This window comes from Fundulus heteroclitus, chromosome 10, assembly GCF_011125445.2.
Source record: "Fundulus heteroclitus isolate FHET01 chromosome 10, MU-UCD_Fhet_4.1, whole genome shotgun sequence".
Classification (NCBI taxonomy): Eukaryota; Metazoa; Chordata; class Actinopteri; order Cyprinodontiformes; family Fundulidae; genus Fundulus; species Fundulus heteroclitus.
In genome coordinates, this window is record NC_046370.1 from 26,877,496 (window position 1) to 26,894,535 (window position 17,040).

The 17,040-nt window shown below is 40.5% G+C and overlaps 1 protein-coding gene across 2 annotated transcripts; it reads left to right on the top strand.

The window, feature by feature from the left end:
• Positions 1–656: 656 nt before the first annotated feature.
• Positions 657–16,837, top strand: ccz1 (CCZ1 homolog, vacuolar protein trafficking and biogenesis associated). 2 transcript variants are annotated; one of them, XM_012849933.3, is made up of 17 exons: positions 657–812; positions 1,877–1,979; positions 2,409–2,505; positions 2,598–2,695; positions 3,632–3,725; positions 3,815–3,895; positions 5,470–5,517; positions 5,645–5,728; positions 6,371–6,546; positions 6,979–7,060; positions 7,817–7,878; positions 10,442–10,553; positions 10,884–10,917; positions 11,047–11,164; positions 12,952–13,110; positions 16,112–16,239; positions 16,341–16,837. In XM_012849933.3, the coding sequence occupies exons 3-17, from the start codon at positions 2,416–2,418 to the stop codon at positions 16,394–16,396; spliced, it is 1,422 nt and encodes a 473-aa protein (XP_012705387.2). In that variant the 5' UTR covers positions 657–812; positions 1,877–1,979; positions 2,409–2,415; the 3' UTR covers positions 16,397–16,837. The 2 variants fall into 2 exon arrangements, with proteins under 2 accessions (XP_012705387.2, XP_012705386.2); XM_012849932.3 differs by having other exon boundaries at positions 1,880–1,979.
• The last annotated feature ends 203 nt before the right edge of the window (positions 16,838–17,040 follow it).

The window sequence follows — 17,040 nt, forward strand, 5'->3', positions numbered from 1 at the left end:
AAAGTGAACGAAACCCATTTTAAGATCATTATCAAAATATATCCTGTTGCCATATTCCTTGAAAGGAGATTTAAATTTGATTGTGTCTTTTGTAAATCAACTGATGAATCCCTGGAGCATGTTTTTTTTTTATGTCAGTGTTCACAAAGCTTTAGGATAGACATATGGAACTGGATTAATATTAAACTTAACATTCCTTTGTTTGATACTGATGCCATTTTATTGTATGTGGACAATTTAAATCCAGCTTTCTCTGATGTCATACATATAAGCTAAATATCCTATTCACTCACTGTAGTAAATGAAGAGTTAATACACTATCCTTCCTCTGTGTTCTAAAATTAAAAGTATACTATTTAGCATAAAATAAGGTTAAACAATGGAAATCAGCGAAAATCATCTCACAACAGACTGCTAAAAAGCTTTTGTTTTGAGCTTTTCATTGTGGTTTACTCTATTTTTTTCTTTGTTTTTGCACAGCTTATATCTTTTTCATGCCCCCTAACTTGTAATCCTCCAGGAGAGTTTGTATTCTAATGTGTTATGTATGACTTTCAGCAATGTTTTGTTCTTTGTTAAATAAAAAAAATAACAATAAGAAAAGTGTTGCGTTGACCGGAACCTTAACTATGTGGACTTTCCTTTTACCCGGACAATTGAGCATGTGACCCCTACTGTCAAAAGCAGGAAGTGAACGATGGAAAGTGCCATAATGTGAGCTGTATGTCTTTTCACAGAGTTATTTTCTACTTTTCACTTTATTTACACAATAACAAGGTGCAACAGGACGCGGTGTTTGCATCCTCCGGAAGGTGAGTACTTCCGGTCATTATCACAGATGTTTAGCTTGGCTATAGGAACCGGGTTAGCCTGTTAGCTGGCTTCTGCTAGCTGGGTCGGTGGCTGAGCAACAGTTCATGGCCAGAAGTTGGAGGATTCTCATCAAGCCCCAACATCTCTGACACCTTCTCTTACTTTGTAGGGGGTTAATGCGGTTGTTAAAGTTTCAAAAGGCCTGGGGACTTGTTTTTGTTTGTCGCTTATTAAGTTATTCTTCCGTGAGATTTCACCGGCTGGAAAGCATCAATCAGCGAAGTTAACCTCCTTCATGAAGAGATGAATCCTTTTATAGAAAGCAGGTCTAGGATGTTCGTACAATAAATGGCGGGTTTTCTCACTTTAGAGGGTCCTTATTCATTCTGGTTTAAATGCTACCTCTTCAGTACATGTTGAGCACTTTTCGAGTCGAGATGTCTTCTCTCACTACTCAGGTCACTTAGACCTCTCTTTTAGGCCTCAGGAGGCATTGAATCTCCATGTCTGGGGGTAGTTTTTACATCGGCACAAAGCTGGATGGTTAAAAAAAATCTTCCATGTAAATAATGAACAAAGTGTAATGGTTGTTGTCCCACAGAAGCATCCAGCTGTAAACATTTGGTGTTTTAGCCTCTTATTCCAAGTCTTCCGCCAGGTGTGTGCTAAGAAGTACGCTGGCAAAATGCTTCTGAATTAAGTTGAACTAACTCTTTGCCTGTGGTCTTTTAAGCCAGATGTATTTATTCCTTATCTTAGCAGCGTTATCTCATCAACAGACCTGGAAACTGTTATTCATGCCTTTGTTTCTTCAAGATTGGATTAGTGTCAATAAAAACTGCCCAATCAAAGCAGGACTGGACCGTCTACTGGTTGTACAGCCAGAGGATCCTGCCAGATTTCTGAGATCAGAGGTTTTCTCCTGTCGTTCTGCGACTCGTCCAGCTTTATTGGTTCCCAGTCTACTCTAGAGTACTCTTTAAGACCGTGTTCTCGGTTATCAGGCTTTGAATGATCAAGCACCAGCATGCGTCTTAGGACTATTATATCTGTATGTCCCCAGCAGGTCCCTAAGGTCATGTGATCAAGGCCCGGTGGTTGAAAACTCACGGTGACAGGAGGGCCTTCTCAGCAGGACTCCACAGCGCTCTTCCCTTTAGTTTGAGGTCGGTGGACTCTGAGCTTTTTAAAAAGCGACTTAAAAACTCATCTTTTTACATCATCTTTCAATTAACTATTTTGATGTACTAATGTTTGATCGTCACTTTAGGATTTATCTCTTGAGAGGGAGGTGCTAGCTAAAGTTTTGACTTATTTACTAGAAGAAACTGATGCAGAAGTCGAAGCAGTTGCTAAATATAAAGCATTTAGGAGTTTGATCCATCTTTATACACTAAAATGTTTCCAAACTATTTAAAGTTACTTGTATGATGTTCTATGAAGCCGGCATACTCGGCCAGAACGCGTGGATGCACAGGGAGAACATGCAAACTCCATGTTAAAAGGCCACTGAGAATTCAGTGGTGATGCTGGTGTGAACTGAATGAAACCGAAGGTTTCCTTGTCTCAACTCTTTGTCTTTCTGCCTTTTCCAGTCCCAAAATGGCCTCCGGAGCACAAGAGAAACAGTACACGCCATCCCTTCTCAGTTTTTTCATTTATAACCCCACGTTTGGACCGCGGGAAGGAGAGGTGAGCGGGTCTTTCAGTGCAGGACAGCTTTCCGTCTTCTCTGCAAAGCCTTGTTTTTGAACGGTTTGCTGTTTTCAAATTTTCTCTCTCAGGAGGAGAAAAAGATTTTGTTTTACCACCCGAGTGAGGTCGAGAAAAATGAGAAGATCCGAAATGTGGGCCTTTGTGAGGCCATCGTTCAGTTCACCAGGTACAACACGTCATTAACACTTTATAGCCTTTGCAACAATGTTGATAACCCCATTTGTCACGCTCAGACCACAAACTCCTTACCAGGGTTTTATGTGACGTGCCAACACAGCGTCATGCATTATTGTGAAGTGCAAGAAAAATAGTTTATGGGTTTTTAAACTCATTCATAAAAAAAGAAGAAAGCTGAAAAGTGGGTTGTGCACTTAAATTCACCTCCCATGACTCAGTACATGATAGAACCACATTTTTGCTTGGATTACCTCCAGAAGGATTCAGTGGTACGTCTCTGACAGCTTGCCGCATCTTAAGGCCAAAGTTTTTGTCTGTTTTTGTTTGCTAAATAGCTTAAGCTGCGTCAGGAATCGATTTTGGGTCTCTGGAGATCGATATTCACGTCTTGCAACATATTCTAGTTAGATCTACAGTAGGTCTCCATTGACTGTGTGATTCTGCTTTGATCTACACCACATCATTGTAGCTCTGGCTGTGTGTTTTGGGTCGTTTCGAGGTCTTTCTGAGCTTCTAAAAGGTTTGCTTCCAGGATAGTTGTTTTTAGCACCATCCATCCTCCCATCAACCTTTTTTCTGGGCCTACTAAAGAAAAGCATCCTGTTGCTACCTTCACCATGTTTTACTCTGGGGATGATATGTTCAGGTGTGACTACTTCAGGGATTGTGGTATTTTTAAATTAGATTGACTCATATCAGTGAAATAAGTGGGTTTTTTTTTTGCTGCAGGCTTCATTTGACCAGGTTTTGGGCCTCTTTGTAAAAAAGATTCTGACCGAGTAGGGAAGTTTTGTGATAACAGCCTATATACACACAAACACCGATGTATATCAAAATAAATCAGTAAGAAGCACAAAGGATCAGTTGGTTATCCTTTATTTTTGATGCATCCTCTTTTTCACACCCACTTCTTCTCTTGCTCCAGGACTTTCTGTCCAACCAAACCAGCCAAATCCCTGCACACGCAGAAGAATCGGCAGTTTTTCTTTGAGCCAGAGGAACATTTCTGGATAGTCATGGTACACAAAATTTCCTGATTTCTCCATTGGTCCTGCCTTATTTTGATCCTTATTTGGAGTAACTTTTGGTGTTTTGTCTGATTCCTCAGGTGGTCCGAAACCCAATGATTGAGAAGCCGAACAAAGATGGCAAACCTCCCGCAATAGAGTATCAAGAAGAAGAAATACTTGTGAGTTAGCGAGCGGTACTTACAGAAAGACAGCAGCCAGCAGTACGCTGAGAAAAGGAGCACAGTTAGACCTTATCACAGGTTTTATACAAAAATCTAAAATACGATCTTAGGAACAAAGCAACTCTAGTCCATCTCCAAAATATTACATGTTAATTATTTGTTATAAAAATGTTACGTCTAACATTTTGGTGTTAGAATTTGATCCACGGACTAAAGCAGAAACACAGATTAAACACCAGTAAAGTTCTGTTGTTTTTAATTTCCTTTTTATGCAGACTATATTGAACTCTTTACAGAGTTATCAGAAGGGTTTGTTTTGGATGTCAACACACTTCACAGACTGAGGGGCGCCACAAGCGCCAGGACTGAAAAGTCGTCAAGAAGAACAAATTCATCCATCAGTGTCTTCATTATCTTTTTATCTTTGGCCAACTGGAAAACTGGGTGAAACTTTATTCAGCTTGTCAAAGGAGATTTTAAGCAAAGTACAACTTTATTCACAGTTATGAGCATTTTTATGAGAAGATAGATGACATTAGCTTGGTGTGTGGTGTCAAATAATGGGAGCTTGTTGTGGTAGTTTGTGCGGTTTTGTGTTTTTGTTCCAAATAGGTTTTTATTTGGGGTCTCAAAGTATTAAAACATCTTCAATTCTATCATCTCAATTTTAGTCCTTGAAAAAAAAAAGCTTACATAAACTGAAAGTTTGTCAATGCAGGCCCTTAAATGACCTTTATTTGGGTCTTACATTTCTACATTTGGTCGTCCAGTGCGTCTTCCTTCCACTGGCCTTTTAAGAAAAAGAAGCATTGGAATTGTGTTAGTTATTTACAATCAGGTTGCTTTTTAATGGAAAATGTATACATTTAACAAGGAAGGTGTGGATTGAAATCAGGGGATTACAGCAGGAGATCACAACACATCAATAATACAGAATATACAGGAATAATACAGGATTATTTACATAATAATACAGGAAGTGTCCTTCTGATAGGAAAGGAGGCCAGCATCTCTAGTCAAACAATAGAATTATCAGATTTGGAGGAAATTTGTTTTTATTTACCTTTTTTTAATGGCATGTTGAAAGTTATATAAATTCAACTCAAAAATCAGTTGATTTTTATTATTTGGTTTACAGCAATTAGGGCTGCATGATATTAGAAAATCTCTGGATAGCAATAATTTAAATATTGCGATAATGATATCATATCTTTTTTTCTTTTCTCCCTTTCTAATCTGTACTTCCTGCTCTATGTGACCTTTAGCAATTTTGGCAATGTCATTTGTGTCTGCCATTAAACTTTTGGTGGCGTGAGTCCAACTGGATAAATATTGCATCAGCATGAAAAATACAACTTCAAAACTCTTACAATACATTAGCCAATTATTGCACTCTGGACAGTCCTTTGCGAAGTTAATATTGTGCGCACTGATACTACAATTACGTTATATTCACACTATATCATTCACAGGTTGTCAGATTTGTTTCAGGTCTCTGGCTCCAAAACACGAATCAGTGAGAAACTATATTGGTTGGATTTGTTGTTTTCTTAATGTTTTTTTCATACTAGGACACGGTTTATGGCGCAGTGGTACGGCAGTGCTACAGCATGTACAAGGTGAGGATTTTAGAACCTGCGGTTCAGAGTTTTTCCTGCATCAGAGGCTGCTTCAAAAAAACAATGTTTCCTTAAATCCTGATAATACGCTGGCAGAACTGCTTAGACTTGTTCTCTTGTTCTGTAGCTATTCAACGGCACGTTTGGCAGAGCGATGGAAGCCGGTGGCGTGGAGCTGCTCATTCAGAAGCTTGAAAAGTTCTTCTACAGGGTAACTATCGCTGCCATCCACCCAGGGAGCCGTTGCTAGGTGGATTATTGTGTTGCCTTGTTTTGGACTGTACATATTGTCTTTGGCGTACTGTGTCAGATTAAGTCCAGCGTTGCTTTTATGAAAACTCAGCAGAGCCTGACCGCTGGTGTTTTTAGAAGCCCCAGGATCCTCTCTGAGTGTTTGATCGTCTTTTCCAGTGTAATGGTTCCTGTGTAAACGATGTGTGCAGTCGTGTCTAACTTTTTTTTTTTTACTCCTTACCGACCCGGGTTAGTGGCGTCCTCTTCTCAGCAGCAACGTAACCCCTTGGCTTTACAACTGTGTAGAAAAGTTTAAAAAATTCATTTCTAATCAGTGAACGCCTTAAGCTGATCTGGGCTTCCCTCTCCTCCATGTAACCCAAACACGAAGAGAAAGTAGACGCTGCGGTGTACTGTATCTGAGGTTGAATATCGGCTGAACATCTTATCCCCTCAATGATGCAGGAGCTTCTGCATCACACCGGTCAACAACTTCTTAGTCCGCCCTCTGCACTGCATCGTAAACAAGCACTTGTAAACTAATCCCTCTTTTGTCCTTTTTTAATTTATTTATTTTTTGTCTCTGTATGTTCATGTGCGTTCACCCTGGGCTTCCTAGTATCTGCAGACGCTCCACTTGCAGTCCTGTGACCTGCTGGACGTATTTGGAGGCATCAGCTTCTTCCCGCTGGACAAGATGACCTACCTGAAGATTCAGTCTTTCGTCAACAGAGTGGAGGAGAGCCTCAGTCTGATCAAATACACAGCTTTCCTCTATAATGACCAGCTGATCTGGTACGCACTGTTAAAACTTTGCACTCTTGACCAACTAATCCCCTCTCTTGTCAAAACCGCCAACTCCCAGTGCCTTAAAACAACACTCGCTGCTACCTGCAGTGGTAGAATCCCAACATTAGAGCCGGACAGGCTGAACAAACAGAGGTGGTACTAAACATCAACACTAATCCTCTTTGTGGTTTGCGTGTTAGCAAACAAGTCACACACTGTCAGCCTCCTCCATCAGTATTGAACTACACATCTGTTGGCTTAAGGAATTCCCAGTAAAGGATCTACAGACGGGGGAGGGGTTACTTCATTATTACATAATGTGTTGCTGTCTGCCATGGTCTCCCATTGACCCCTGAGAGTTGGTCGGTTACAAGAGAGAAAGCGTTTTAGTGCCGTTTTGATCACTTTTGAAGGGTTTAAACGTGGTTGTGTGTGCAGGAGCGGGCTGGAGCAGGACGACATGAGGATCCTCTACAAATACCTGACCACGTCGCTGTTTCCCAGGCACTCAGAGCCCGAGGTAGATGAAGCGTAACTGCCGTACAGTGCCTGCTAAGTGTTCGTACCCATCAAGCTATTTCAGCTTTCACAGTTACGATCATAAACTTTAAAATACCCAGCAGAGACGCATCAGGCTGTGAGGATGCTTTTCAGCATGATGTTGTTGCTGGACGATTGTTGGGTAAAAGTTAACCTTAAGTAGGTAAACAACCCTAAATATACAGCCAGAGCTACCATGAGAGAATAGAGATTAAAGAATATTCAAAGTCGATCCACATTACGGGAACAGCTCAAACAATGTGAATATTGTGAAACTCCTATATTATATAAGTTTATTACATAGAGAGTGAAATACTTCAAGCTTTACTGATAATGAAAACCCAGAATTCAATGTCTCAAGAAATTGCAATATTACCTAAGCTCAACAAAAAAACAATCAACAAATGTGTTAATGGTTCAGTGGGTATGAAAAATTCTGCACGGCCCGTTAGTGGACCGCGTCGAGGGATGAAATGATTAGATCAGTTTGGTGGGAATTTCTGGGAGGATGCAGAGAAGAGTCTCTCTTCTCTCTGTGATAAACGAGGCAGAAGTAGGATTAACACTGGATGCTGTTGGTCGGTTCCTGCATGTTTCAGTCCTCCATAAAGATCCTGAACCTTTTAACATAAACTCCATCATGTTCTCTATGGTAACATCATGTTGATTGTGTTTCATATTTTTAAACAAAGCTTTTTTTTTTTTTTGCTTTTTCCTGTCTGTTTTCCCGCTGCAGCTGGCCGGCAGGGACTCTCCTCTCAGGCCTGAGGTCACAGGAAATCTGTTGCATTATGGGAGGTAATTCCTTCTTGTCTTTAATCCTGTCTTCTGCAGAGCTGCAATCTGAAAGAAAGAAAAATCATTTATCTTTGTCATCCATGTGTGTTACAAAGCAAAAGCAAACGCAGGATTCACTAATTCAGTTTGTAAGAAGTTCACATTTTTTCATATAAAGACAGCTTTTTCTTGTGAATTAACGGGTGATAGATTTATTAATAAACTGAGGTGAATTAAAATCATGCTACTTTAGTGGCTTTGGACAATGGATGGGTGCATTATGCTACTTCCATAAACCATGCCATGATTAAAGTTGTTTTTTAGACGTCTTTACCAGTGGTGTCAGCTTGTGTGGAAGCTGCTGATACACATACAGTGATGCTGTTCCAGAATACTGCCTGGGTTTGGTTAGTGCTCAGTGATGTTCAGTAAAAGAACCGTGGTTCATGTTGACGGCGGCATGTTGTTTACTGGTTGGGATGAAGATAGTCATTTAAAGGAGAAAAGAATAACTGCATTTCATCAGTGATCATTTGGTTTTCTTCTGGCCTATACACCAACATGTGTTTGTCTTGACAACTCTTTCAGTTTGTTCTTCAGGGAGAAAAAACATTTTCCCACTCTGTTGCCTTCTGGGCAACATGGAAATACACTCTGGTATTTATGTTAATCATTTTCAGAGAACCTTTGAACCGGGGGAAACAAAACGAATCAAAGCCATCAGAGAAATGTTTGGGATTCCTAACAATTAGCTTTAGTTTAGTTTTCCTGAGGACCATGAACGTCTCGTCATAGTTTCAGTCATCCATCCAACAGTTGTTGAAATGGTGGAAGGACTGTCTCATCTGTCACTTGAGCTGCTTCATAGAAAATGAAACTGGGGTCCTCATGCTCAAAAGTCATAATCAGGCCTAGATTAGGTCAAATGTCTGGAACAACACACTATGAGCAACCCATTCTAAAAGAACAGACACTTTATGCCTACAGTTGTTTGTGCCCCAACCTTTTTCCCCTGGAAGCATAATTAAGACATTTATACTGAAATTGAATTAAGTTGATTACTGTTCATGTGTCAACAAGCAGTGCTGTTCTTTACACACGAGAATAAGAGAATAAACTACCCTTTAAGTGCAACAAAAAGCTGCATCATCAAAATCAGGGACAAGATAGAAACCAAGACACAGATGTGATACATAGCAGCCTAGTGTGGGAAATGGCTCGTCTACCTTCTCTGACCAGGGTCCAGTGAAGTTCAGGATATCGTTTTCCACAAATCGTTTTTTTTTTTTTTTTGGGGGGGGGGGATTAACAGTAAGCAAGCAATAACTACAATCCAGAACAGAAAAGACATTTCGAGGAGACAAAGGGAAGAACAGGAGCAGAATATACAGAGGATTTCTTTTCTTTTTTATAGCAGGAACAGCTGGCTACCCTGCCACCATGCACAGAGTCACAACACAGCTATTATGATGAGAATAATCATTGTTATGATAGTATAGTGGAATCCTGAGTTAAACAAGATTATAGCCATACCAGTGCAGTCTGGTCACTGCAGTTAGAAATCGGCTCCTTGGTGCAAATGACAGTTTAGGGGATGTTTATGTATCAGAACAGTGTTACATGGCCGACCCAATGGACAGGCTGGAGACAGCTCAGGGATGACTGTCAAATACCCGACCTGTCAGTCAGCTTCCTCTGAAACGCTCCGGTTGCAAAGACCGCAGCGTTGTCGGAGGTTGAAACGGCACCGGCAACGCTCGGTTTCTCCTGGTTTCCCTCTGCAACGCTGAGGCCAGTTCTGACAGAATTGCCCTGAACAATCTGAACATCATGTGGCAGCAGGTCAGCAGATGGATCCTTCCATCAACAACGTCCTCCAGCAGCCCCAGCGCTGCCATCGTTCCACAATTACTCGCAGCTCTCTGCAGCTATTTATGGACGTGTGATTGTCTCCACCTTAGGGATCATCACACCTGACTTGTTAGGAAATAATCTGCTGATCCGACTCTGCTTTCTTCTCAGTGAGAATGAAAGGCTCCCTTAGATGATCTACATGCATTCAAGCTCCGCAGTGCACAGAGCGATAGGACAGGAATATTCCCACTTTACATCTGATCGAGGTTGTTTCCATGATTTCCTGAGGTGTTAAATTATCATATGAGGCTAAATGGGATTCAGGTTGTCAGTGTGAGTCTAACCCACAACGGCTCAAACTCATGAAGGAAAACATCTCCTTGAGTGAAATAGAACTCAACTGATTATATTTCTTTGTATTTAGGTGAGGTTAAGGTCTTTGCAGTTTATAATTGTTGATTGAACTTTGCATTGCTGCCACTCATTTTCCTGGCAGGTCACAGAGTTGCGTTGATTACTGCACACTTACACACATTTGTTTTTGTGAGTGCCGAGCTGTGCGTTAAAGAAGGCACCGCAGGTTTTTGTTGGTATGGAGCCTTCCTACATCAGGCCCCAGGTCTGGGTCGGATGCTGGGCTTTGAAGATCACTGACTATTTCTTTATTGAAAACCACTACATTTCTTTTAATACCGTTGTCTCATGTCAAATTGTCTCCACATGTCCACAGGTTTTTGACAGGACCTTCTAACCTTAAAGACCCAGAGGCTAAATTCCGGTTTCCGAAAATATTTGTCAGTGCAGAAGAAGGCTACGAAGAGCTGCATCTGATTGTTTATAAGGTGTGTTGACTTAGTTTAACTTGACTCTGTTCTGTGTTTTTACTCTGTGCTGATTATTTTAGGCATATCAGAGACTAAGTTATTTATTTTCAGGGGGATTTTCTAATGTAATCTGTGATGGAGGGGATTTTAGTTCTTGTTTATTGTAGATTTAGGATTGAATGTTTCTCCTCGCTATCAATGGATTTTCTGGATTAGATGGCTCAATTTGAAAATGAAGCACTTCCCTTAGTGCTTACCGTGCGATTAGCGTGAATTTTGAACCTTTTTGACCTAGATTCTGCACCTTACCTGCGCCGATTAGTTTTTTTTTTTTGTTTTTTTTTGCAGGCAATGAGCGCTGCTGCTTGTTTTATGATCAGTGGTAAGTTAAAGCCTCCGTTATTTGGATTTTCGTTGGATTCAAGCTATTTTGTTCCTTATATTAATTTAAATGAGGCATTTTTTTCCACTTGTGTCTCATAAAAGCAGTTGAATTTGTTCTATTTTCCAGCCACTGTGGAGCTTACGAGGGAGTTCTGCGAGCAGCTGGACAGCTTGGTGGGCCCCCAGCTTACTTTGCTGGCATCAGATATATGTGAACAGTTCACAATTAACCGCAGGATATCTGGGTCAGTGGCTGTTTCTCTGCTTCCACAACTTTAAAGTTGACGCCTTGCAAAGATTGTATTTTCTGGTTTTAGTTGTCCTCTTCTAAGCAGTATCTGTCAGCCCTTTACTTGTGACAAGATGCTTGATGAAAATAACTGGCATAATTGTCTGAAAAGTCTAGGTGTGATAGACTTGTAACTTTTTGTATCTGCAAAAAGTCCTGTAATGTGTTTGTGCACACATGCCTGCAGGATATTATCAAAAATCCATTAGAGCGCTACACTAAGGCGGTGACGGTGCTGCTTTAACTTAGGTTTTGTTGCCTGTTCAACTGTTTCTCAGAGCGGAGGACTTTCTGGTTACAGTTCTTGCCATCCCTTTTTTTTTTGGTGTTGGTTCTGCCTAGCTAGGAGAGACGGACAGAACTTTAGAACTACCACAGATTATCATGCCGGCATTAAGGACCGGCATCCTGGTCCACGTGACTTTAGTCCCAGCTGTAAGCGCCAGATAAATCCTCATCCGTAATCTTAGAGTGGCCAGGCAATTCGATGGACTTCTTGTAATCAACTTAGAAAAGAATGCGCTGAAAAAATAATGAAGTTCCTTAGCTGTCTTCCACGTTGCTCCTCACACACATCATGGATGGAAATCAATGACCTCTTTGAATACAGCAGCAGATTTATCCCAGTTTCAATCAATCAATCAATTTTTATTGTCAACTACAATTTGCATTGTAATCGAAAATTACAGTTCCAGTACAACCGTCCAGTCAGTTGTGTGTGTAAGTGAATGTGGGCAATTTGTCCATGAATGCTGTCCAGAGGCCATTTTCCTTGATATAATGGAAAGTTTATCAACCGGCGCGGCACAGTTCTGAATGCCATCCACAGGTGTCTGCGGGGGAGGAGGGAGCGGGGCAGTTTCTGTGCTCTCCCGTCATAACATCCAGGGGAGGTTAAATTAAAATGGGAAGCCGAAGTCCAAATATGCTATTTGTTTTGAGAACAAGCTAGCTACATTTTTTGTCAACTTTGAAGTCTTTTCTGTCGCTGGCTCCAGGTGGCAAATCCAATATTCCAAATTTGTTGGGCTTTTTCCTGCATCTCACATCCAGATATATCCCATTTATACAAGATTTTATCCCATCTATCATCTGAGTCCAGCCACCGTAGCCAGCCTACGTTCCAACGCATCCGACTTACGGTTCTGCTCGTTCACATGGCCTTAGTGAGCGCATCAAAAGCGTCCGGCAGCCTGATGAAGACCATAATTGCCACTGACATCCTCTGAAGATGCAGATACATCAAATAACCTCCGAATCCAAATGGAGAAAATCCGAGTATCATGAATCCAAACATGTATACATCTTCAACGTCCTCGACTGACAAAATCGAGAGGCACACCGTTTTCCACCTGTTCCAGGAATCTAGGATGTATCCCACGAAGTGTGTCCCGTCAGGACAGGACGGGTCCCCTTTTACCGGTCTTCCGTTCGGAAAAATTTGATTAATTGCATTGAGAGACCAGCTGACCAGATCCATCGTTTCAAAATTTGGTTATATGAAGAGAGAGCTCAGAAAAAGAAAAGACACAGCAGAAGCAGAGAACGTCAGGGAGAGGGGGATGGGGTGGGGTGGGTGGGTGGGTGGGTGGGTAGCCAGGAGCAGAAGGAAAGTGCGACCGCCTCCACCGAGAGAAAGAACAGACAGTTTGAAAGGAGCTATTAAAAAAAAACTTCCAAGTCCACTTGTACGGATTTCTGTTCATTTGGTCCCCTTTGTGTGTATTCATGTTGTTCCTGTAGGCCGGAGAAGGAGCCCCAGTTTAAGTTCATCTACTTTAACCACATGAATCTGGCAGAGAAGAGCACCATTCACATGAGAAAGACCGCCAGCGTGTGTCTGACCTCGGTCCACCCCGACCTCATGAAGATACTGGGTGACATCAACTGTGACTTCGCCAGGTACAGAAAATCCTGCTACTTTGTTAAGCGAAGCTTCATGACACCATTTTTGTTTCTTAATAGCATGTTAAAAATCTGTTTTCTGCTTTGTGTGGAAATTCTCCTGAAAGCACAGATTAGATCGAAGCGATTAGTTTCAGCTGGAGAAATCTGACCTTTTAAGGGAGCATCGCCACAAAGAGAGCCAAATAGTTATGGGATTTCTCTAGTTAAAGGGTGGCCTGGGCGATAAATCAATTTAATCGATTAATTAAAATTGACAATTTATTAAGATTTGATTTTCGAAAGTCTGGATTTTATTTTGCCAATGCACTCAGTGGGCTTCCATGAAGAGAATAGCATACAATGCTGAATAAATGTTTAGGAAAATATATTGTAAAGAGGAAACTTTTTTACCATAAGGCGAGGCACTTTAATTTACTCAATTCCTTTATTTTTAAGTTAGTTTGAAGTTAAACAAGTGAAGTGAAGCCTGCTCTCAGCTCATTGTGTAATATCACTAGCAGCAAACATTTATTTATATTCTCATTGTTCACAATAGCGGGGCCGCCATCTTGTTTTCCAAGCATGTTTCACAGCTTGTATTTAGTTGCACTTTGAATTTCAGACGAAATGCTTGACATAAAAGCAAGTTTTTCAAATATTGTCTTTAATTTCTTTTTGTGAAATGAAAATGAGAGGGAAAAAATATTAAACTGATTTGGTATAATCAGAGATTTTATTTTTAAGCCATATCACCCAGCCCTATTTCTACAGGTTTTACATTATTACAGATGAATCAGCTATAATGTTTATGGCTTTGTTTATATATTTACTTTGATATTCAAGTTAGAAGCAGTTGTTGGGGTTTGTTTTAAAGAACCGTAACACACAGTCACAAATGTTTGCATCGTGCTTTTCAGGATGTTAAAAAGAATGCCAACATGCATCACTCTGTAAATCAGATGACTTTGAACCAGGGATCGGTGCTTCAACACAATGGTAGAAAAATGGGCTTGCAGATGGCTTTCAATTTAGAAGAACCTTTGCAAAGGAAGTCATGCCCAAAACGGTAACACTTTATATAATGTACCTGTTTTTAAGAATGTGTCATAAAGGAAATAATGCAAAGAACCAGCATGTGCTGCATCACCATCACACAGGCCCAAACAAATACAGCATGGCCAACCTCCTGCCCTCCGCGTCCTGAAACACAAACAGAAACAATATGGACATTAATATCGGCCCAGTTTAACATCTGGCTAAGGTCACAACAAAAGGACAGCGGCGAGTTTACCTGTTGCACAGCATGAGAAGATTCTTAGTTTGCTATTACTCCTACATCAAAAGTCTTCTCACATTTTCTTGTATCTGTTGGTTTGGTTGTTTATCACACCAACAGTTTGATAAACAACTGTTTAGACAAAAGCCGACAATGCTTCTAACGAGACAAAAGCAACCTGAACAGCATTGTTAAAGTGTGCTCTAGAATTGTAGGCGTTGGCCAAAGAGATGTGGCCTCACTCTGGGAGAGCCGGGTCTCTAAGAAGGCCGGTCAGATCGTAGACTTGGATCAGAGGCGTGTCTTATCCACATGTTTTAGTTTAAGCCCCTTAGGTCGCCGTTATTATACGCTTATGATCAAAACTACTCGTTAGTCAAAATCTTTTATACCTTCTGCAATTAGGTTCTTGAACTTGAATTAAGGGCCTTCTTTGCATTTCTGACAATTGTGTACGAAACTTATATACTTGTCTGTTTTCTGTGTATGTCTGGCCACAATGAATTCTGATTCTGAACATTGGCCGATACCAGTGTTAACGCTGAAACTTGCTGCATCTTTGACGATTATGGTTTACAGCTAATGAAAGCCCAAATTTGAGTTTCTCACAAAAGTGAAACACAAAAAAAGTCCTTTTGCATGAATTTTTTGCATCAGTGCAGCGTGGCCGGGAAGGCCGTCAGCCTGTGACGCTGCTGAGGTGCACAGAAAGGCCAGGGTGCTTTATTATTGACCTGCAGCTCATCTGAACTGTTGGTCCTGATTTCTGTCATCTCCCTCCTTAAAATACAGCATAGGTTTTTCTACGGTTTTGGTCATATTGCTGGCTAACCATTCACAGCAACTCCGTACTCATTAAAGCAGGCCTTGAAGCTTATGGTACTGTGGATGGGTGCCAAATCCTTCTGGAAAAAAGCTTGGCAGAAAAGTGAAGCATGAGGTTCTCTAAAGCTCCCTGCTAGGTGGTTGTGTGACTTTGGATATTGATGGTTTGAAAAAAAATGGACTAACCCCAGTAAATGGTGTGGCTCTCCAAATCATCACCGATTGTGGAAACTTCATACGACACCTCAAGCTGCTCGGATGCTCATCCTCTCCACTCTTTGAGCAGACTCTCAAACTTTGATCTCAAAGTGGAATACAAAATGGCCTTTAATCTGAGAGAAGGGCTTTGGGGCAGTAAGCAATAGCCCGGTCCCTTTGCTCAGGCCAAATACAATTTTTCGCGACACTGGTTCAGGGGTGGTGTCATACAAGGAATCTCCTGCTGGAGTTCATGCCTTATGAATCTTCCCCAAACTATTGAGTGGACGTAGCTTGAAAATCCTCTCAAGGCTGCTGCTGTCCACTTTGCATTAATGTGAATAAAGCCCTGTGAACCAGCAATGAGCTTTTGTATCTTGTCCTCCTTGTGGAGAGTTGTCAGTCACTATTTGCTAAAAAACTGTCATGTCTGCAGTCTTCCTCATGACTGTGAAGATCACAACATAACTTTTCCGTTTTAAATATCTTTCGTATCTGCGATTGTGGAGTATTCAGATTTGATGAGAAACTGAATTTTTTTCAGCTGTGAGTTATGATCAGTAAAATTAACAAAAGTTGTTGAAATAAGGCCCTCTGGAATGAATCTGTATCATATTTTATTTTTTTCTACTGAATTACTGAAATGTAACTTTTCACTAAGTTTAAATTACAATATATATTGCTGCATTTATTTATTTCTACCAATCTGCTACCTAGGTTTGACGAAGATGAGGAAATCATCGTAAAAGCTATGACGGATTACTGGGTCGTCGGCAAGAAGTCGGACCAGAGAGAGCTGTATGTGATCCTAAATCAAAAGAACGCCAATCTGATTCTAGTAAACGGTATGTCTGCCATCAGGAAATGAAATAAATGGGTGTATTCTTACCACAATATGCAGTCATAATTTCAGCCTTCTTCATTTTCTTTACTTTATCTTTTCCAGAAGAAGTAAAGAGGCTTTGTGCGACGCAGTTCAACAACATTTTCTTCTTGGACTGAGCAGACGGCGACATACCACACTAAAAACTGTCCGCTTTGCAGGGTTTCAGCGACAGCATCAGCGTAATGCAATAATTGCATTGTAAAATAAACAATATTGTTAAAAAGTTTTCTCACCAAGTTTTTTTTTTATTTAACGGACATAAATTGCAATTTTATGATGTAACTACCTGTAAAAATACAGATTTGATAGTGTGTACTTAATCTCATTTTCTCTGTACATACTTGTAGGATTTTATCATCTGTTCCTGCTAAGTTCCCCATGTATTTGTGGATATTTTTAATGAGATCATGATGACAATGTCTCACTTTAATTTAAAAAATGGAGTGTTCACTCCAGTTATCACTTATGGTTTTAAGATGTTATGTCAGGACTAATTTGGGGTTTGTATGCAACTGCACTAACTTGAAATAAAAAGAGAAGTAATTTTCTTAAATGTTTAAACTGCATTTTACTTGCAGGTATGGTTTGAAAGTAAAAGTAAAGTTTATGACACCTGTAACTGTCACTAGAACGTTGCAGATTAATAAATGGTAAATGGTATTTACCATTTAAATTAATTAATCTCTTCACTATAAAGAAATATCTGGTGAGACTTAGTTTAAACATGGATTTACTTGTTGCTACATTATGTAATGTAGAA